At 30.5% G+C, this 24141-nt stretch overlaps 1 protein-coding gene across 2 annotated transcripts; it reads right to left on the bottom strand.

Annotated features, from left to right (window-relative positions):
* Positions 1-3849: 3849 nt before the first annotated feature.
* LOC136986002 (calcium and integrin-binding family member 4-like) lies at positions 3850-22395 on the bottom strand. 2 transcript variants are annotated; one of them, XM_067283451.1, is made up of 7 exons: positions 22259-22395; positions 14179-14213; positions 9383-9482; positions 7725-7872; positions 5814-5929; positions 5661-5749; positions 3850-3991 (listed from the first exon to the last, which is right to left on the bottom strand). In XM_067283451.1, the coding sequence occupies exons 1-7, from the start codon at positions 22310-22312 to the stop codon at positions 3970-3972; spliced, it is 564 nt and encodes a 187-aa protein (XP_067139552.1). In that variant the 5' UTR covers positions 22313-22395; the 3' UTR covers positions 3850-3969. The 2 variants fall into 2 exon arrangements, with proteins under 2 accessions (XP_067139552.1, XP_067139553.1); XM_067283452.1 differs by having other exon boundaries at positions 3850-3982.
* Positions 22396-24141: the final 1746 nt, after the last annotated feature.

The following is a 24141-nucleotide window of genomic DNA, read 5'->3' as shown; positions in this document are numbered from 1 at the left end:
AGAATTTTTATTACTCGGTTATATCGCGTATTTTTTCTGTCTCCCGATAACCAGTGGCTTCTGTATTTCAAGTAAACCATGAATACTTGAAAAGTCTTTGGCTTCTGTAAATAATCAGTCATAAGAGATGATGTTCTTTTATTAAGATTATTCTGCATGTTATCAGCTTCCTTCTTTTTCGCTTCCTCTTGCTTTTGAACACTTAACACTAATAAGCATCACACGTGCTGCTTGTACTTCATTCATGTTCTTGCTGTTAATAGCCTTCTCCAGTTTTTTTGTTTGCTGCTTCTAACAAAACTTGGACTGTCGCATGTATTTCATTTTTTTCTACATTTTTCTGGTATAAACTCAGTTGCAGTTCCATAATCTTCATGTTACGAACAACTTTCTTTTGTTGTTCTTCAAAACAATTCTGTGTTCTTTTTTCCGTTTCTCTTATTCTTTTAACTTCTTTTCATTTTCCAATCGTTCTTGATAATTTCTATGCACCGAGGAAGCTAACTTCAGTCGTCCTTTGTAATAGGTACAAGGTGTGGGCTTTGGTCATACATGTTCAGTCCCTCCTTAACAATCAAAAGTGAATTAAGCATTCTTTTCAACACTGATGCTCTATCAAGAGAAAGTGCCCGGCATAAAATTGATCCTCTCTTTCATGGGAACGGGATTATCGATGCTGATTTCACTAATTTGGCTATTCTCCGATATTTATCATTATCAGAAACTGTTTATTTTTTAATGCTTCGAGATGTGTAAATATTGATTTCAAAATAAAATAATAAATCTGAAATAAATATACAGTACTCCAAATAATATAAGTAAAATAATATTTTATTAATGATTTCATAAATAAAAAAGAACTTTTTCCTGCAGATGAATAAAAACCATCGGTTAAAAGGTTAAAAACTTATGCAACATCGTTGCAAAGTTGTTAACCTTTGGGAAGCGTGTGAAAATCTTTCTCACAAGCAATTACGTGTTGTACTTTTTACAACACTTCGAATATTTTAATTTATTTGGTAAATTTTATATGTAAATATGAATTTACATTTTCGTTTACTTTTTTAGTCTCTCAATTAATGCACAATTATAATCGGCATAAGTGAAGATTAAAAAATGGATATTTCACAAGCAAAGTAATCACACATTTTATGAAAATAACACTTACTATATGGAATAATTATATTTATAGTCAATTTAAACATACATTTATGGGAAGATGTAGATGTGATTTAACGTTAACAATATGCTATGAAATCATTAAAGTAATTTTATTAAACTCAAGTTTATGAAATTATTTAAAGATAAATCAAGTAAAAAAATATTTTTGTAAAGGACAACTTCATAACCCGATTGTTAATTAAAACCAAATAATCTGCCAAATTATTGGGCTATAACCAGGATAACTAAGTGGTCAGAAACGAAATCTTTTTTTGTGGTAGGAGGTTACGCTACTATCTCGTGTTAATTTTAATAATTATATATTTTGAATTTAAAAGCGGCAGCAGTGTTGTCAGCTTGAGAGATTAATCCCTCTGCGTAATGTGTTTTCCCCTGCAAAAGGACTTTAGTGATTTTCTTAGAAAACAGCCAAAACCGCAGGGATGCTTAGAATACTTATTTTTAAACTCTGTAAATGCAATTCGGATAAGGTAGATTTTGGCGAATAATGAAAATATGGCATGAGTACATAACTTTACTCAACACTGGCTTCTGAATTTGTAATGAGAGGGATTTTTTAAGTGCATAAAATATTTTTTTAAATACGTTAAATAAATTTTTGTTTCCTATAACCTAACGACACTGAGTGGGCAGTTGCAATTTTGAGTCTGCTCAGGGCCGCGTATTTTCTTCTAAAAAATTCTATTCCGATAGTCCTATAATTCGGCAATTCGTTTGGCTTTAAAACTATTTTTGGTTTGTCCCACATCTTAACTAAGCACGTGAAAATAACCAAAAAAGTGACAAAAGTGAGAAAATGACCTGAAAAGTGAGAAAAGTGACGATACTTCAGAAAAGTGAGTACAAGTGAGAAAAGTGAGCGACTCCGAGGCCTGCAATAGGCTGTGGGAGTTCGGTCGTGGGCTCGCACCTCGCTCGGACGAGTTTTCTGGGTTTGTAACGCCCTGATAGGGACCAGTTTCCCTTAAAAGACCTCCCGGAAGGCATTCTTTCCCCGCGCGCGTGGCCATTCTATTTATAAGGCCGACTCATCGGACGCCTAGCGTTCATAACCACGCTCTCTTGAAGTATAGAGCCTCAATGTCCATATCAACCGATCAACGACAAAAAGACGAGGTAAAGTTAAGGAAAATGCTTTCAATTTGGATACCAGAATAGAAGTTTCGTCTTTGTGACAGGCCAGTTAATTGTAAAATTCCTGTATATAGTCCAGTTCCGTATTTCTTGTCGGTTCTTGTGGAGATAATTCTAAAATCCCAGTTCGCGAAAGTTTTTGTTTAAACCTTGTTTTTGACTAGATAAACTATCATTTTATATACTGAATTTTCTCTAACTTATTTCGTATTGTACGTTGTCGGTCAAAGACTAATAAATAAAATTTTTCCCTTTTTACGTATAATGGTGATTTTCAAACGGTGTGTTGTGAAAATTTTGAAGGTTATTATTTTCGAAAGAAGCCCAATGAAAAATAAGTGTAAATGTCAAAGTTAAAACATTTAAATTGATTATACGATTTTTTCGTTGTTATAATGATAAACGTACACTTAATGTAGAAAAAAGTATATATTCCTAAGCAAAATTATGCACGTAACACCGGGTTGTTTCATTTAAAATAACATTTTTCTTTAAATCAAAAATGTATCTAAATCTGAACTAAATATGTACAATTAAATTTTAACTAACTTAGAAAAGTGCCCAGTGCCTTGCTATTTCTAAAGGCAGTTATTGTGCCACTTTTAAATGCAAATTAAGGCAATGTTAAGTGCTTTTCTTATGTAAATGAAAATTAATTTAAATAACTACTGTTGTAAACTATTTTAAGAAACAATACTGTTTGATTTAATTCACAAAATCTAATTCTTTTTGTCTATTTTAAGTGGAGAGTAATAGGAGGATAAAATGTTTTACAAACACTTCAAAACATGTGGTTTTCCCCCTGTAGAAATTAGTTTGAGTGTACTGTGAGATAAAAGTTGAAAAACACTGATTTATAGTAACTTATTTCAGGCTCGTTTTTGATTTATGTAAGGCACGTTAGTTAATTTCTGAGCTTTGGAAACGTTAGATGCTACAAGTTTAGCTGAAGCTTCTGTGGGATGCTTTGCTTTTAGATATTTTATTGGTATTATTGTGCTGTTGGTATTTTGTTTCAGCTGCATATTTATAATACATTGAACATAGTACAGTACATAGTTACTACTTTCCAGGTAATTTCATGTATAATTTCATGCAAATACTTAAAACTGTAATCAAAAACATTCAATGTTTTTATCCAGATATGTATTGGAAAAAAGGACTGATGAGGAACTTAGTCCAAAATACAGCCTTTATCAACTACAAAAAAGAAATGTATAATCTACCCTTATGTTTCTGTATGATTGCTTCTTTTGACCTTGATTAAAATGGTGATCGGTTAATCGAAGGCAGCATGACTTTTGGCATTGCCTTAAAGCTTACACGTGGGTAAAAAAAATTAAGAATAGTTCTCTTAAAAAATTGTGAACACAAACATTAGTTTGTGAAAATTTTTCTTTGAGAAAATTATAAACCAGAAGCTAACTAAAATGAATAAATGTGCTTCAGTTTTATTATTATTATTATTATTCTGAATCTCTTTTTGTTGTGTACTACTGTAATGTCTGTATAAAATGATTCATAAGCAGCATGTTGAATCATAATATATATTTTAAACTTAATAATTACATATAAAAAGCATCTAAAAAAATAAAATTACAGTATAAACAGAATATAAATAATAATTGCAATTCTGTCCTCAGATCCCACTCTTCACAGTCGAATTCTGAAAGTACTATAAAAAATTGTTTGTTATACACAGTATTTTAGAAAAAAATATATTTATTAGCTAGTTATTGAATGTTTTAATAGTAATATTCTAAATTATAATAAAGAAATGCTTTAAATTTGGATATGGTACAACAGGACACACCAATGAATATAAAACGAAATTCTACATGGCAGCTAATTAATCTTGACTATAGAAGTAGGTTATTTTTTCAAATAAATTTTTATTATAACATTCTCACTGTTTTTTGGTTATCTCCATTTGTCAACAGTTTAGTGGAATTCTAATAAAAATAACTTCATTTAATGTTTACACAAATATTGTTGAGAGAATTCTCAAGAAAGTTCATCTCTAAGACAGATCTTTAATTTTAAAAGTTCTCTAAAATTGAAGTTCATTTTGCCCCACTAATATATTTAGCTAGCAAGATAAAATTAATTAAAATGCATAAATATTGATGTAGAGTAACTACAAACCTCTTTTCATCAATTGCTAAATATAACGTTAAATTCTTAAAATGGAAATGCAATTTTTCCATTCGAGACTGACAGATTTAGAATCCAAAAGATTCCTAAGTATGCAGGTGAAAATTCAAAATTACTACTTATGACAAATTTTTATAAACAATGAATTCTGTAACTGTACACTTCAAATTTATTCACAAATTAAAAAATGTATTTCTTTGTACTTCTATTTTAAGTTGTTTATATAAGAATTAAAGACTCTAGTTACCAGATTAAAATATGCATGACTTATGTAAAAAATACAGGTAATTATTAAATGATAACTCATTAGTTGTGAAAATGACATTATGAAAGTAAACAAAATAATCTTAGTTTTTTCAGAATGAGTTTAAAGAATTTTAGAATTAAATCTTTTTATTCCAAGAACATGTAAAAATAACTGCCTAAAAACCTTAGGAATTTAATGTATATATAAATTTTATTGAATGTCTGGTCTATTAATCTCTCTGTTTGATGCTAAGAAGCAAATGTTTGATGCTACTTGCATTTGCTCACCAGATAAATCTTGTAATTATTATAATAAACTGCAAGAACAAATTTACATTTTGTATGATTATGAAGTTGCAACTATGTATTATCAAATGATGTGACTAAACAGTTGCCATTCAATGACAAGGTTCTACAGTCTTGTAATTGCAATTTTGGCATCATTGTCCTTATACAATTATTAATTCATTATACATAAACAACACATTTTTGAATTTACTATAACCCATGCAGTGAAAAAGTAGATAGACCCATCCAGCTCAGACTGAGTTATATGTCAGATGAAAGAGATGGAAGAACACAATTGAAGGTTAATGCATGGATCCGATGTCTTTCAGATGTTTTGTTCTTTTTTACACTTTTAAAACGTTTTTATACTATCTTCATCATATATAATTTTATTTGTTTACGTTTTTACTACAAATTTTATTACTAATCCATGTGTCAACTCCCATGTCTCCTTCCATCCCTTTCATCTGTCAAAAGACCCTTCTAGCTCAGGCTGACTCATGTCTACTCTTTCATTGTGTAAACTGTAGTTGAAGTTTTATAATGCAACTGACTAAAAGATATCCATTAAATTTAACTGTAGTTTAAAGATTATTATAATGTTTCTATTTAAGGGCTTTGTGCATATTTTCATTAAAAAATTTTGAAAAACTTACTTCATGAAATCTCCAGATTTTGAAATAACATGTTCAAATTCTGTGAAAGACAAACAATTATCTTCGTCCATATCACATTCAGCCAAGATCTATTTAGGAAAATTAAATTACCAAATGTCCAAGAAATGTTTAAATCTACAATAAATTACTAACGTGATTAATCAATTCTTGCATGTCGTCATCTTGCATCACTCGTTCTTCCTTTGAAATTAATCTTCTTATCAATTCTCGCAAATCCTGCTTGTTAATCATGTCATCTCCATCAAAATCTGAAATAGTTACTTAGCAAATTAATATAATAAGGAGATTGAGGAGAATATAAAGAGAAGTTAACAAGATAAAGCATATCATAAGATCAAATGGCTCATATTCACAAGATCAACTATAGTCAAAAACAAAGAAGGCAAAATTTTAATAAACAATGAAGAAATTAGTGTAGCTGGAAAGAATATATGGAGGAATTATATAATGATGAAATTAGAGACATTGAAAATGAAATTATAATTGATAAGAAAATTTAGGCCTATCAATATTAGAGGAAGAATTTGACCAAGCACTTCAAAAACTGAACTTGGGGAAGGCAACAGGAATAGATAATATACCTACAGAGCTTTTAAAAAAATGTAGGAATAGATGAGAAAACAATTATATAAAATAATTTAGGACTGTTATAAAACAGGCTCTTCATAAAATCACTCAGTATCATCTTGATAAAAAAGAGAAATGCTCTAATTACAGAATAATATCTCATATCGCATGCCTCAAAAATTCTGCTACACATAGTAAAAGGCATAACATAAAGTAAAATAAACAATTACTTGGAAGATCAGTTTGGCATCTAAGCAGGTAAAGGTTTGAGAGTGATATCTTTGCATTGTGAATGATTCTAGAAAGCAGCTTAGAAATGAACATAAAAGTATCTGTCACATTCAGAGATCTAGAGAAGGTATTTGATATAATGAAATGGGATCTACTGTTTAAAACTAAGATGGCAAACTTAGATTGGAGGGATAAAAAGGATAATTAACCAGTTATACAAAGACCAGTATACATATATAAATATCAATGGGATGGAAAGAGTAGTAAAGATAAAGAAGAGTATAAGAGAGGGCTACCCACTTTCTCCTTATTAAACAAATAAGGAGAAAGTGGTAAATGTTCATATTAAACAAATATGTACATTGAAGAGATTATACAAAAGATGAAGAGTAAGACAAAAGATATGATGATAAATGGAAAATATATGCTGCATTAGATTTGCTGATATGTCATGGAATAAATCAGAAAGCAAAGTGAATCATATGCTTAGTATACTAAATGGGGTGTAAAGATAAACATTAAAAAAACAAAAGGTGATGGTAGTAGAAAGCAACAACGAAAAGACAAAAGCTAGTATCAGGATTGACAAGCAGGTAAAACAAATAAGAAATTTTACTTATCTTCTGTAATTTCACTCCCTATATAACAGATGTATACAGGAGATTTAAAAAAGGATAAGACTAATGAAACAAGCTTTCCAAAGCAAAAAAAATCTGCTAACATCAAGACACTTAAGTATGGAAGCAAAGAAAACATTTACAACAACATTTCTCTGCAGTATTTTGCTGTATGAAAGCGAGTGCTGGCTACTAGAAAAGCAAGATACAACTGATCTGGGAGCTGCAGAAATGTGGATATGGAAAAGAGTAAACAAAATAAGCTGGACTGAATGGAAAAAAAATGAAACAATTCTGAAATAAGTGAAAAAAGTTTTGTTCCATATTGTTCTCCAAGTGACAGAACAAAGGAAGTTAATATAGGAAATAGGGAAAATGAAAATTAAATTTATAGGTCATACTATTAAACACAATTCTTTCCTAAAAACTATCCTTGAAGGAAAAATTCTCAAAAGAAAAGAGGAAGACCAAATAAAAAGTATCTGGAAGACGTCAATGTTTCCATGGAGTTCCAAAACTATTATGAATTAAAAGGGACTGCAATGGACAGAGCATTGGTTGCAGCTACAAAAGTTACAAGCCTTTAGTAATAGATAGAGAAATTAATTTAACTAATTTGCTTACTTACCATAAATTCTAAATGCATATTCAGTTTTAATACTTTTGCAAGCTCTATTGCTTAATACTGACATCATGTCTAGAAAATCTTCAAAACTCATTTTGTCGTCGTTTTCTGAAGAAAACACTTTACAGAGTCTGTCTTTAAATGGATTGACCTAATTAATTTTTATAAAAATTTTATTATTAAGTTACAACAATGTATTTAAGTTCAAACAATTTATGATGATATTAACTGATGATAACTGTATATTAATTCTCTTAACATTTCTTCTAACATTAATTTCTTCTTACATTACATCTTAAAATATTTTAAGATCTGTCTAAAAATGAATTATTGAAAGTGAAGAAGTTAAAGAACACATAAGTTCTTTAACTTCTTCACACATAAAGAACACGCTTAATGTTCAATAAACATTAAGTGTGAACATGTATATGAACTGTTAAGAGGACATTGTTATGCTAGTAGAGTTACTTATACTAGTATTATGTAACTTTTATTTATCTATATAATTATTTTATTTAGAATATTTTATTCTTATATTCAGATAATCAAATTTATGTCAACAGAACACTTCTGTCAACATAAATTCATTCAGTATTTACTACAAGATAAAGTAAGTTATATATCACTCTCTTGAATGGTATCAAAGTTAAAAACTTCAATTTCTGTATCAGGCTCTTCTGAATTGATACCAAATTTGACACTCATACCTTCCTCACAAGCAATCATCCTTGGTGCCAATTGAAACATAAATGCAACATTTCTCAAAACAGTGTTGCAAAACTTTTTGAGATTTTCATCCAAATATTTATGACATTACAGTAATAGACAGTAATGAGATTGAGCTAAGTATTACAAATAAAATATTGGTGTAATAAAATCATTAAAATGGCAAAATGGAATTAGTTACAGAGAAAGAAGGTGCATGGCACTAGAGGTCACTAATTATGTCAACTCTAAGATGCACACTATTTTCAGAGACACTAAAACCTGATGGTGTGTTACATTTAAATAAATATGGTATATGCCTGCATATCAATAAGATATATTCTGATTTTTAAATAATCTATGAAAATAACATTCTGCTCAATTCTGATCTTTAAACTTTTGTAAATTCCTATTGTTCTCATTCACTTATTAAAATTTTGCATTGAAATATAATAAAACAAGTTGAAAGGCCCTATGCAAGCATCAGGGCATACTAAATTACAAATAAAAATAATAATATACTGAGTATTATACTGTAAAAATATAAAATAATTTATATTGTTAATTTAAATAATGGCTAGGGGTGCCCCTAGTGGCCATTTTTGGCATACTGTCACAGAAAGAGACTGCCCATTTTTTCAGCTTTATATAGTAGATGTTTAAATTTTATAATACAAAAGGCAAAATAAATATAATTTTTATTAACTAAAAGTATAAAGAGTTTTCAGACCATTCATTTTAAGTTGTCTGTTAACTAGAATATAACAATTCAGTTAAATACAATCATATTTTTCACCTAAATTTGATGTTTGAATTATTCCACACAATTCTCTTCTCACAATCAGCTTTAAAAAATTATGAAAAAGAATATTGATAACCTTTTCTATAGAAATATTGATATAAATTAATGCTAATTAAAGATATCCTGTGTACTAATTAAAAAATTCAATTATTACATTTAATTCTGAAAGTTTCATAACTGTTTCTATGGGAAGTCTGGCATGTTTATTCTGTCTGATGATTTCTGGATCCAAAGATTTAAATTTTTCAAAAACACTAAATAAAATATAAAACAAAAGTAATGTTACTTTAAAAAAAAAATAACAATTCAATTATGTAAAATATTAAAAATAAAAAATAATGTATGTTAATAAAAAATTAGCCAGAAGCATAAGGTTTAATACAACAAATACCATATGCGTGATTTTTACTACAACCCCGACAAAAAAATCTCAAATAGCACGTTATTTTAATCAATCTCCAGCTTATCCTTCAATAATATTAAACAGAAAAGTTTTTCATACTTATAATAAATGTTTACTAATATAAAATAACTATAACTGAAGATTTTAAAAAATAAAAAATTTTCATTCTGATAATATATAAAAAGTTATGAACAGTTCAAGAAAGCTTGGACAGAGTCATTTTTGACAAATAATAACTCAGACACTACATTAAATGACCTCTCCCTAAATGTGTAAATGAGCTGACGGGATATTTAATTATTTTTCTTATAAACATTATTGAGGTGTATTTGTTTAATAAAAATGGTTCCTGGTAACATTGTAAGTGTTGATGTACGTGAAATAATTATCATCCCCATAGACATAGATATCACAAATCCTTAAGAAAACTTGCAAAGGAATTAAAAATTGGCAATTCCACAGTATGGGGTATTGTTTCAAAATATCAGGAAACTGGTAAAATTCATCTAGAAAAATCAACTGGAAGGCCAGCAACCATAAAGACTGATCACACTTGAAATAATAACAAAAACATTGATGGCATCACTCAATGAATTAGTAAATGAATGGAATAAAGTTACTGAAAAGTAAGTTACAAAAGAAACTTTTTGTATCTATCTGCACAAACTTGGTTACAACTTCTATCAGGTAAGAAAATAATATTTTACTTAACAATTGTGACATGATTTGTTTTCTTAGATAAAAGCAAAACCACTTGTCACAAAAACACAAACAAAAAATCAATTGAAGTGAGCCAAAGAACACCATTGCTGGACACAACAACATTGGAAGCAGGATGTTTTTAGTGATGAGGCAAAATTTGAAGTCTGTATCAGAAGCAATAGAAAAAAGTCATTAGAAACCAAAAGGCATTCTATTGTGACTGTCTACAGTGCTCTGTAAAATTCCTAGCAAGTGTTATGGTGTGGGGTTGGCATGTCAGTCCAAGGTGCAGGAAATTTGCATTTTGTCAAGAGATCAATAAATGCAGCAAAATATCAACAAATCCTTGAGAAAAACCTATTGCCATCATTATAAAAATTGCATCATCACAGACATTTTATTTTCAAGCAGGATGGTGCAAGTTATCATACTGCTAAAACCACCAAAGCTTGGTTGGCACAACATGTTAACACATTAAAATGGCAATTGAGCAATCCTAACCTTTCTCTTGTAGAAAATATGTGGAATAAAATTAAAAAAGCATTGAGATAAAGTCTTCTAAGAAATGTGGCTGGTTTAAAAGAAAATAATAATAATAATCAAGAAAATTTAGGATGAAATTACTCCAAATGAATGCCTGGCTCTTGTTGATGTGATGAGTGAGCATATGAATGCTGTTATACAAGCCAAAGGTAAAATAACTAAATATTAATATACTGTCCAAGGTATTGTTGGAAATGGCTCTGTCCAAGCTTTTCTTTGTCACACATGCTTTATTCATTGCTCGTAAGTTTTTTTTTATATATTATCAACATGAAAATTTCTTATGTAAAATCTTCAATTATAATTTTATATTAGTAAACTTTTATTACAAGTGTATGGTATTATTATAAGTTGCATCAAGGCATGAGCTTGGCTTCAGCATAGGGAGAGTCAGCTGTAAACATTCAAAATTCTTTTAATACATGAATTTTCTTGTTCTTAACTCAGATAATATTTTTGTCTTTTTTTAAAGGACTGCTTATAAATACTATTTTAATTTGGTTTTGAACATTATTTATTCATAAATGTCATTAATATTTATATTTCTATTAACTGTCACTTTCACTATTTTAGACTTTAAATTGATTAGACTTTGTTTTTTGCTTACAATTTGTGTTCATTTTTAAATGGGAGGTTTTGTTAAAAGTAAGAAAAGGTAGTCAGAAAATTTATAGTTAAGCCTATATATACATTATTAACATGGGATGCCTTCGGGATTCTGAGAACTGAATCAAAAAGAAAAGGGGTTGATGAGAATTATATACATTAAATTATGGAAATGCATAGAAATGTTAAACCATGTGTTAAGACAGGATAGATTCAGTGTTACAAAAAAGAAGATTTAGGATGGCTTTGTTTAACAAGGTTAAGCCCATATATTTTATTTATTTATTTATTAATATTAGATGAATCATTGTAGTTTGTAGTGAGAAACGAGCTATGATATATGTTATTCACAATTTGTATTGTGTTTATTAATGAGACAGATAGAGAGAGAGATTAAAGTTGAGCCAAATAAAGTTAGGAACAGGTTAAAGAAGGGGATTAAAAGTCAGTAGATTTAGTTCTTGAATTTGAAATTAGGCTGTTAGAGAAAAAAGAGGAAATTTCAACTATTTAGACAACATATTCAACATATTTACAGGCACATAATAACTTAAAGATAACTAGGGAATGATGAGTTAGAGATTGACAAATAAAATAGGTAAATATAGGATAGCAAGAGTTCAGACAGTATTATTAGATATTGACAGTGATAGCAGTTAGTGATGACATGGAGTCTTAAAGAAAGACACATTACTGATGTTTTAGGCCTATATAAAACAAAGGACAGGCATATTAAGCCATCAATAAACCTTCATTTATATTCTTCTTTTGATAGTGCAGAATATTATATAAATTACCAAACTACATAAAGCCAATGTGAGTGTCCTAAGAAATGTAATTACTCATTTCAAAATACAAAACTATTTCGTCCTAAATACTATTTCTCATTGTACCGAATGAAGTAAAATTGTATAGCACACTTTATGTAGTTTTAAAGTTGATAAATTATTTAAAAAATAGTTTGTCTTTATCTGGATTAAATTTCTATGGTTATTTAAATGTATCAGATGTTAAGCTATGGTTTTCCTAATTATATTGTCATACATATGTAATAAAACAGTAAAATGCAAATTTATTTACTTATTTTACCATTACCTATATATTGAACAAATATGTTATACTCAGAACATTATTTAAAAACTTTCATTCATAATATGTAGCAATATAACAGTTTTAAACAGATCTCAGTTTAAAACCTGGATAAATTAAATTGAAAATAATTATATTTTCGACTTATCCACATCCTCATCTGTAATTTCAAATTATCATCTCATTTAATTTTTTATAAACCAAATACACTTTTTCTTTTTTTATACATGATATAAAATTTAAAAATGTAATTACGAATAAGATTTCTTTTGACAGAACAGTAGAAAAAAGTTACAAAAATGCTTGAAAATGGTAAAACTACCTACTAACCAAATAGATAAACCAACTTCTCACCCTAGTGTGACTAACACCAGCTATCGGCAACCTGACACATTTAACTCTACTTGAAAGCATAGCACAACGACCAGTATATCTATCAAGTCTGGTAGCAATAGACAACAAGCTGTTTGAATTGGATGGGAGACAAAACTCAGACAATTACTTTATTGATTGATGTAGAGTACATAGCATACTTCTTGGATAATAATGAAGGTAATTACAGTAATTTAAAATGTAACATTCATTTTGAAAGACCTTGTATAATGCAGTTTTGCATCAATTGTTTTAATTTTATTAGCTAATTTCATGTTTATATTTATAGAAAAACAATGTGAAAAAGCTAGTTTTTCATATTATTAAATAAAATATAATCCATATTACATAATATGTAATTGTAATTTTACTTGATCTTTAATCTCTGTGAATATTTTATTTATAACTTAACTGAAAAAAGTCTAGTTACAAACAGATCATCTATTCTCATACAAACAGCAGATGAACTCTAATTTTGATTTTAATAAAAGTTCCTAATGGAAAGCAATTGCCATCAACTTTCTATTTGATATTTTAGTTTTCATTTTTATTAATTCAAAAAAATTCTTTTTTGTTGAAAGTCTAGTTAATAAAGTTGAAATTTAAGGGGTAAAAAAACCTCAATTTAATGAGTTTAATACCCAATTTTCTCAAATTTTTCTGTGGCTGTAAATTTCCCATTATTTAGCCATTTCTCAAGAATCTGATCACAAAATGATTACAAAATTTTATATAGTTTATGATGCTTTTGAGTGCATTGTCAAGGCACCCCATTTGTGTCCCAATAAGAATATTTGTAACATACTGTATCAGTAAATGAATGTCGATGCAAGGTTGTAATGGCATGTTATTGTTTTTGGCATGGTGGCATAATGTTTATCTTAATCATCTGTATTCATATGGAATATAAGAGAAAATAAAGATAACAGACCTATCAAAGGGTGGAGATACACAGGAATATAGGTTCGAGTTAAAAGTACTGATAATTTTGACCCAGAGACCTTATTAAGTAGAAAATCCTATATACTGTGCCTGGGATCCATAAATGGCTTCAAGTTAATGCAATTTGACTTAGTGAGGTTTTATTATAATATAAATTGCCCAAATCATCCATAAGTATTAACAAGTATGTTGCTTACTTAAAGGATTTTTAATTATTCAGAGACTAATTTGGGAATAGAAAACAAATTTAAATTTAATGAGTTTAATTCTTTTTGAACTGTAACAATACTTACTATAAAATTTCTTTACGAGTGAAATACGTCAGGTCCTGAAAAATAGGAAGAATACTGAAATACTGTTGCAACAGATACCAACAATTATTAAAATAATAAAACTATACACAAATAAGAACTTTAAGATTAAAAAAATTAAATAAATATTAAGATAAAATCTCTTGCTTTTATCCTTGTTTTAGTTTCATTAAAATTCCTCATTACCAATATAAGACAAAAATCAATAATACCAAATTTTTTTCTTTTAAATAGGATAGCTACTTCTTATTAGTTTAACTTTATAATCCTTTATGTCAGGTATAGTATTTCCTACAGCAAACAAATATCCAATGGCTTAACCTGTAGAGTCAAAGTCCGATTATTATTTTATATTTTGGGTGTTATTTTTTTGTTGTTATTATCTTTTTGGGGATGTTTTTATATTTTAAGAGTGGAAACTCCCAAGAAACCCCCAAAATATACTAAATTCAAAATTAAGACCAATGAATATTTATTTACATAAGTGACTGATCTTGTAACACCAATATGTAAATAGGGTAGTGCAGAATTACACTTGTAAGCAGATAAAAGACAACACACCCATTCAAAGGTGTGGTAGCTCCCAAAAGCGACCTTCCTCAAACAGAATTGTCTGGCATTCTTTTGATAAAGCAATTAACTCATAGGAGGTGTATTCTTTACTTCTTATTTGATGTTGGTGGAGATTTATTGTATATAATTAATTATACATCCCAAATTGGAATGAAGAATTTTTTATAGATTGTTTTTTTGCTTGTACAGTACATAATTGATCTTGATTTGTTTTGAATATTTGAAATATATATTTATTACTAACTTCTTGTTTATAATCATTGTTTATTGATATATATTACTGTTCAACCTAATAAATATTATTGTGGGTTTTAAGTGTTATTTTTGGATTGTTGTATTTTGCTTTCCTGTTAAGTCCAGGCCTGGTACTTGATTAGTACCCTAATTTTGTGTAACCCTCCTTTTTTTTGTGTCATGCAGTACATTACAGTGGCTTTTTTGTGTCAATTTAGTATTTAATTTTCTACACATGCATTTCAGATTGATATAAATTCTCATTTCCCCATTTCAGCACCATATTATTTGTGCATACTTTCATAAAAAACTACTATAGAGCTAGTGGAAGGAACGGCGAAACTAGATTGAGGCGCCTCTAGCGGCGACGCCGGGTAACAGAATCGGGGCTACAAAGGCAGCACCAGTGTTGTTTCACCTAGTACTTTTGTACTAATCTAATATCTTTTTACTTGTTCCAGTACCAAGATACCCAACACCATTTTCCTAGTACTATTTATGAAATCCTAATATCTTTCCTTTCAATTTAGTACCTTTCAAAACATTCATTTTAATTCTATATTTCTATATTTTTCTACTTTACTTTGGCAGTAAATAGATGTTGCCTCCTAGTAAATAGTTTTATTGCCTCCTTATTCAAGTGCAGCAGTTGAACGTATTTTTTGCAATTAAATTTAATAAAAATTAAACTACAAAATCGAGTTCTTAAAAGCAACAATGATAAAATGTCACACTTGGAAACCATCATCTGCTTCAACCATACAAAAACATTCTAGTAAGGAAGATTCTGATGATGACGATCTTACTAGTGATTTTTCAATGCGATAATTTTAAAGTTCAGTACTTCGTGTTCATTACTTTTGTTTCATCATTTTGTTCATTTGATTGTTGTCGAGGAATAATAGCATTCTCGCAACATATGAATTTATCCTGTATGAATTTTGTATGTTACGTGTAAAACTATTTATATTTTAATATATAGAAATTTGATAAATTCTAAATTTTTATATTATTTATAAGTATATATTTAATAATATATAATATATACATACATTCTGCAGTTTAAGGTCAAAGTAATGCCTGCATTAGTCAATACAGTCACTTCTCGACTTACAACGGGGTTCGGTTCCGCAACTTCGGACGTAAGTCGAAATGGTCGTAAGTCAAGAAGTGACTGTACTTCAACAAAACAGTTAGCCATCTTACACAAGCACATGCGAAGGGTAACTAACTACACAACAAAACTAAAGATGACGCAATCAATCGCCAAAAGCGTGCAAGATATATATGTATATGATATATATTCCACGAAACCTATAAAAAATTGATACATTTTAAAAATTTTTTAATGAAATTTTTCGTCATAAGTGCGAATGGTCATAACTCGAGAAGTGACTGTAGATCATTGGGACTGAGCAGTATTAATATTCTTATATTTATTATACTCTTAATTTTGTACAATTTAAAGAGTGGTGTGGAAGAAGTAAACTATATATCTATTTCATGGTAAATAATGAAATTTGTAACTAACCATATATATAAAGGAACTTCAATAAGGACCATAGCAATAGCTAATAGTATTGTATTAATAGGGAAATTCTTATCCTCATTTCCTCAAAATACTAATTTTGCTTCTTACTCCTTTCTTCCACAGATCTCGTAAATTCAAATATCACATCATATGCCAATTAATATCTGTCAGATTAACAAAATAACATAAAAAAAGAAAATTACTAAACTTTACATTAGAGAACTAAATTTAAAATAGAGCCAACTAAGGTTAACAGGAGATTGGAGATTGGTTAGAATGCAACACATCATTATGTAATTAACCTCAGGAATTAAATTGCAGTCAGCCATTTCTCTTTCGTCCCAGGGTAGGCCTATTATTCATGCGGAAACGAATAAAACTTTATACTTGGCGGCTCAGTAATATAGGTAACACTACAACCAACCACACAACAGTTATTTTTTGAAGTTTTGTTGGCAGAAAGCTGTTTTTCATTATCACAGGCAGAAAACAAGCACCACGTCTCAGTACGTATCTAACCCAAAGACGCTCGTGTTTTCCTGAAAAAGTTTCCTTTGCCTGCATACAGGTGGCACTCAACGCAGTTCCACTAGCTCTATTGGTAAAAATTCAATTCTGAGTACAAGTGCACATCCAGTGTTTTTAATTTAAATGGGATGAAGATATATTTAAAATTATAAACACTGGATATGCACTTATACCCAGAATTGAATTTTCACCTATGGTTGTTCTCAGTGGTGATATTCGAAATAGTTAACAAAGGGTTCGCTAGCAGAAAATTTTTCCCTGACAATCACCGACAAACGAAATGGAAGTTTTGGCTAGAAATAAATACAATAACTTTTCTTACGATATATCTAATAATCAGTGGCGTATTTGGAACGTAACGAGTCCTGGGCAAAGACCAGGCAACAATAGTATATTAATGCTGTCAACCTTTTTTTTTTTTTTTAGGCAGAGAAATTTTTCACCCTGAATGGCACTGCTGATAATAGATGTCATCATTAGGGATTGCAATCCAGCAGTGTTTTGAATCCAGCTGGATTTTTGCTGGATTGAAATCATTCCAGCTGGATCCAGCGCGGATGTATTTTTGGTGCAATAAAATGTTATCTATCTATCTATCCTGCAATTTATGTTTTTTTAATGAAATAAAACATTTAAAAAAAATACTTTAAAAGCTTTTATTATTTAGACTGATCACTATAAATCAGTAAAACTTCTTACACATTTAGGTAGTAAAATTAACTTTGGTTCGGTTTAACATTTGAGATAGAGATAATTAACTTTAAATGTTTAGTTAGATTATAACTATAATGTAATCTTTAAGTTAAATAATAGCAAAGGTAATTCTACTGATTAATTTATATTAATATATTATAATAATGTAAGGACGGATAATCAGTGGCTAAGTGGCTATCAGTCTTACCAGATTTCATATATATAGACTCTACATATTAGTCTGTAGTTATTTATAGGTATGTAAAACTATGTACTGGAAGTAAAATAAGTTAAATAAACTACACCTTTATCAATCCAGCAAAATTTAATAAAATAATAACGTTTTCAATCGTTTTTAACGATCTTCCTCGGTTACAAAAAATAGAACATTAAATATAGAACATAAAATGTGTTTGGAATAAATATGAAAATTAACGGAAAATGCCCAACGGACAAAATATAGATAAACAAACGAAATAAATAGCAGAAAAAATATATACAGGGTGTTTTTTTTAAAACAGACGGTACTCAGAAACATCTGTAGAGCAATCTAGCAGCCGGACTGTCGCCAAATTTGGGAGAGTGACTAAGGACGACATGGAAAAGAGATTCCGCGAAGAAAAAAGTAGTACCTAAATTCGCCGGTAGAGGAGGATTTGGCGCTTTGTAGCGAAAAAGCTACCAGCACTTCACTGAAGAAAGGGTCATCAGTTGCTTTTTTCCACTTGCATGGCCACCTCGCTCCGCGGATCTAACCCCATCTTACTTTTTTCTGTGGGGTTACTTAAAGTCCAAGGTCTATCTTAGTAGTGTCCCAAACTTGATGACCTTGAAGGACAACATTTCTCGAACTGTGATGAACATTCCTGCGGACGGCCATGTTTCGTTCGGCCATAGAGAACACGGTGTTCAGGATGCAATGAGTTGTCCAGCAGGACGGTGATCACATTGAAGAATGGAGAAGGTTATTTGCTGATTAATTAAACTTTCGTTATTACACTGAAACCTCTGTCTGATTATTCATTCATGTGTTTGTTAATTGCAGCTGGATTTTATGCAGATTCTTAGCTGTTTTGCTACAACAGCGCCAAATCCACCCCTACCGGAAAATTTGGGTACTACTTTTTTCTTCGCGGAATCTCTTTCCCATGTCGTCCTTAGTCACTCTCCCAAATTTGGCGACAGTTCGGCTGTTAGATTGCTCTACAGATGTCTCTGAGTACCGTCAGTTTAAAAAAAAACACTCTGTAGCCTATATAAGATCCAATGAAACCAGCATTGTCCGTTAATAACATTAATTAATGTAAAAGAATCTCCACATGGTAGACAATGAGTCCGCATCTCTATGGTTTATACAACCAGTTGTCATGTGCGCCTTGCAGATTTCCAATCTCTCAAGATGTTTGACCGTTTGCCTATTTGTCGTCGTTTTCATAATTGCCACTTGATCCCATTGGACGTTAACATCCTTCTGTCTTGTGTATGATGCCAGCGCAGTGTTGTCAAGGTTCTTACTGATTGTATATTTGTGCTCTTGAGCCTTTGTTTTAAACTGCGCATCGTTGCACCCACATAAACAAGCTTGGAATTGAAACATTGGTTGTGTAAAGGCACCGAATATATACCCGTTGTTGAATTCCGATCCTCTTTCTTTTTATCGTTTCTTAAAAGTTTGAAAACAGTAGAATTACGTCGGTATACAATATGAAAATTATCAGATCTGGCAGTACATCTATGTATCTTGTTTTAAAAAAATGGGATGTAATTAAGCACTATTATTTTTATATTTATTCCAAACACATTTTATGTTCTATAGTTAATGTTGTATTTTTTTGTAACTGAGGAAGATCGTTAAAAGCGATTGAATACATTATTATTTTATTAAATTTTGCTGGATTGATTAAGGTATAGTTTATTTATGAGTAATTTAATTATTTGTGTTAGTAAAGTAGTGAGTAAGTAATTAGTAGCAGTCTAGTAGTCAGCAAAGCAGCAACGCAACGACGTAGACTTTTTCGCAATTATTTAGAAAGTTAATTGAGTATTTGCGGATCCAGCAGGCCGAAGAATGCGCTGGATCCAGCTGGATTGCTGGATGAGGGATCCAGCAATTGCAATCTCTAGTCATCATCTCTTGAAATACAATATCCTTTTTATTTCGCTGTCCATAGCCCGACGCGAGATAACACAGCCATCTTGTATTATCTCACGCGCATGGGATTGTGGGATCTCTCTTATGACTGGATCTAGTTTCAAGAACTCTCTTGAATCGATCGCGATTAAACCTCGTTTCGGTTGAGAGATCGCACCAAGACATAGTCCCCGACCTTGCTCACAATCTAGATTGAAATGCTCGGTGCGAACGGGGTATAAGGTTCTAGTTAAGTAGTATTACAGAGTATAATACGTACATTTTAATATATTTAAAAAAAAAAAAAACAACAAAACCACTGAGAAATGTTCCGTGTGTTTAACAAGGTTCGGAAAACTGAAAATTTTAACAACGGGTTCGGCCGAACCTGTGCAAACCCGCTGAATATCACCCCTGGTTGTTCTTTTATGAAAGCATGTACAAATAATATGGTGCTGAAAAGAGGTTGAGAATTAACATCAACCTGAAATGCATATGTAGAAGAGAAAATTGAATAATAAATTGTGCATGGTTAAACTATTAGATATTTGTTTGCTGTAGGAAATACTATACCTGACAAAGGATTATATAGTTAAACAAACCAAATTGTTCAAATAAACAATACAGCTAAATTTATTTATTTTCTTGTGATAGAGTTATAGATAACACCCTCTAATAATAAGCTCTCTGTCTATTAGAAAAAGATTGTGCAATTTTTCAGTTTACAGTAATGCTTTTCTATTTAGCATTGTCACCTTAAAATAGTGTGTATTGGGTATTACATTGTTGTTCAAAAATTAATAAAATGAAAAGTTACCAGATTTATTCTGTTAATAGTCATCCCCAAATAATAATCTTACACAGTTCCCAAAGAAAATAATAGACATCCTCTGATAAATAGCACAGCAACAAGCTGAAAAAAGATATAGACAGCATGTTGTTTATTAAAATACAGTATATAAAAATGGCTATTAATTAAGTCTATTTAGCAAGCACAACAACGTCCAAACAATGGAGGACTGAGAGAATATATTAAAACTAACTTCTGCATTTATAACTATGTTAATCCATATAGGCTAATTGTTGATACCAACTAACATTATATTCATTTAACTTTACTTCTTTCACACTTACTATTAAAATCTATAGCGGAATTTATCAGCAATAGTAAATTCCAATCAACTGGTAAAATCTAATTAAAGTACTATTTTTAGACATCCGACCGCAGATGTAAACCTCATTCGTTGCCACGGAGGACGACGCTTGCATTTAATAGATTTCACCGGAAAAACTGGAATTTAACAGAGATGAACCACAGACTCGAGACGAGTGCCCGGTAAAGCAGTTTTAATACGACCAAACAAGCAAGTAGACGATGGGCCACATTCGACCACGTTAAAGCCATTTTACCAGGCGACGTGTCCGTAACGACACACGCATCGCTCAATACCAAATTAGAATAACGATTTGCCAAAATTTCCCAATCTAAACAGTTTACAGAAAATATAGCCAAAGAGAAGCATTGGTAAGATTCAAGCTCCAAACGAGGGGTTTCGCACCCAAGAATTGTAGATCCTCCATCTAAGAGCAAAAAAGTCAAAGGAATCATACCCATACAAACAACTGTTTGCAAGATATTCACCTCCAAAGGTCAGTTTTTAACACATATCGGTATACTGCCTATTCTCCGCCATCCACGTAGTCGTGCACTTCAATGCCAGCCATTGCTTGCACCTCGGTGCCAACTGCTGGGGGACAAATCCCCACACCTTCTCAAAACTACATAACATTGAGTACTTCATGAACAGTCAAGCAGACCACTCGAAGCCGGCATAGCAAAGTGGGCTAAATAGTTAAATGCAATAGTCTTAGCAGAGTGGCACGACCAGATTTCGGGGGCTGTTCACGGTGAAGGAGTGCCACAGAGGTATGGTTCCTTAGACTTTTTTGTTCTTATCAGTATGCCCTACAGCTCTGTTAAAGTCCCAACCACGTCATTTGATCCTAGAATTTTACTGTTTAGAATATTATTCATACATCTTGACAGTTTTTGGGCAAAACAAGAAATGAAGTCAAAGGATATTTGATCTCAATATTCAATAATGATGCACAAGCTTATGCCAAAGGCAATTTAATAAAATATTTCGCCAAATTGACATTGTAACCAGATGTAGAAGACAGGAAATGAGTTGGCACATAAATAAATGGGGAAATGCCAAGAAGTGCGGACGTACGGAACTTTAAATAGACAAATTTGATGATAAATATTTAATTTAATAAAATTCTCTTTATTCTATAATTTGAAGTAAACAAGATTAATTAACCGGAACGCAAAGAAAATTCGTAATTAAGAAAGTAAATGTGTATTAAACCTGATAATCTTGTAATTCTTCTTCCGTAAATGGAGTCGAATGTCTCTGACCCATAATTGACTTATCAAATAAATTAATTAAGTTGAAAAAGCATTGTAAACAAAAATAACTACAAAAAAATTCAAATTCTTGCAGATCCAAATGATCGTGTTGCCAGATTCGTAACTTTAATTATTTAAATTTTGATAAAACTAAAATTAATTTATTTTACCGTCATTTCTTATTGTTTTCTATAAACAATATTTCTAATTTATTTTATTGGCCAAGAATTTAATACGGCGGAATTTAATACATGCGAATTTTCTCGTACAATGACGTAATTAGAATACTCTGACACGTAAGAACTACTATGGATAGTGATCCCTGTCGACATTTATCGATATTTTTATACAAAACATCTATAATATCGATACTATAGGTCGCTAACCTATGTAAAATGGATGTCAAATAAAGACAGATAGCAAACCAGTAGCGTGCCGTGACATTTGATGACAGGGAAGCTGTGTTTCTGTAAGAAGCCGACTTCCAGGGGTAATCAGTTAATTGCGCGTCAGTGATGGTCTAGGGCAGTGGTTCTTAACCTTTTTATACTCGCCGCCCACCAAATATTTCATAATTTTTTTGTGACCCCCATTTTTTAATAATAATTTATATTTGATAATTTGATAATTTATCTATAATAAACTGATTTTTTTATTATTGCTTTATTTTTTATATAATAAATGTAAATCATAACTTTATTATTTCATTATCTATTTAAATAACATTCAAACTTCACAATTAAACATGAAAACTCATTAATTTTTAACAGAAAATAAAATAAGAAACATGTCGATAAATCGATCCAATGTCGATGCTAAAACTAAACTAAAACTAAAACGCCCACTTGTCGTAAGGATTTTGCATAACTTTTGCAAAAATATTTAAATTTTCAAAGCCTACTATTTTTCCTAATTATTTTTAAAATTCCAAGCATTAATAGTTTCTTAAAATTGCTTTGGAATAAAAGAAGTAAATACTGCGGTGTAAGTAGCATATTTACATTTATTTCTTCTGTACTAACAAAGTTGTATGTAGGAAGAAATACAAAATAAATAAATAAAAACTAAATAGGAAAACTTTATCTTTCTTATTTCACTTTTCAATACGATATTCGGATTATACATCAATTTTCTTTTTATTATATTCTGAAGGAAATTTTGCATAATTTGGCGGCCCCCGGCAAACTTCTTATGGACCCCCAGGGGCCGCGGCCCCCTGTTAAGAATCACTGGTCTAGGGTCCATTCGTATTCATTTGTTCGATAAGCCAGTAAAAACTGTAGACTTCTCTAAATGTATTTTTAATATCACAATTACATTCTGAATTGCTAGCCACGATATAAGGGCTAAAATTAAAAATAAATTATAAAAACTTACTCGGTGAAATAAAATGTGCGATGGATATACATACCTGGTACAATGTATTGTTCGATTGTATTAATATACTTTTAAAGAAAATTATAATTAAAATATAGCTTTGTAAAGAAACGTACATAAAAATAACATAAAATATTCTTTACTTTTTAAATCTTAAAACAATCCACTTAGTCAAATATCTTGATACGAGTAGCTAATGGATGGAACTAGTGACGGTCCAGGTAGGTGTGTAGTGAGTGTGTGCGTGCCAAATCCCGAGGGTGCCGATACCGGTCAATGTCAAATGCCTCTTTTGTCGCATCACTAGTATATCTCAAAGGACGCCACAGGGCTGTTGTAAATTTTAAACGTTTCTCACCGTAGCTGTAAAAATCTATGTTAAACTTAATAGTCATTCGTTTTCTAACTAATTCGTTTTAATACCAGGTGTACACGGAAATCAGTTTCCCACTGTACTGAGCGAGT

The sequence above is a fragment of the Centruroides vittatus genome, unplaced genomic scaffold (genome assembly GCF_030686945.1).
Source record: "Centruroides vittatus isolate TY-2023 unplaced genomic scaffold, ASM3068694v2 contig_986, whole genome shotgun sequence".
Classification (NCBI taxonomy): Eukaryota; Metazoa; Arthropoda; class Arachnida; order Scorpiones; family Buthidae; genus Centruroides; species Centruroides vittatus.
This window is presented reverse-complemented; position numbering and strand designations above follow the sequence as displayed.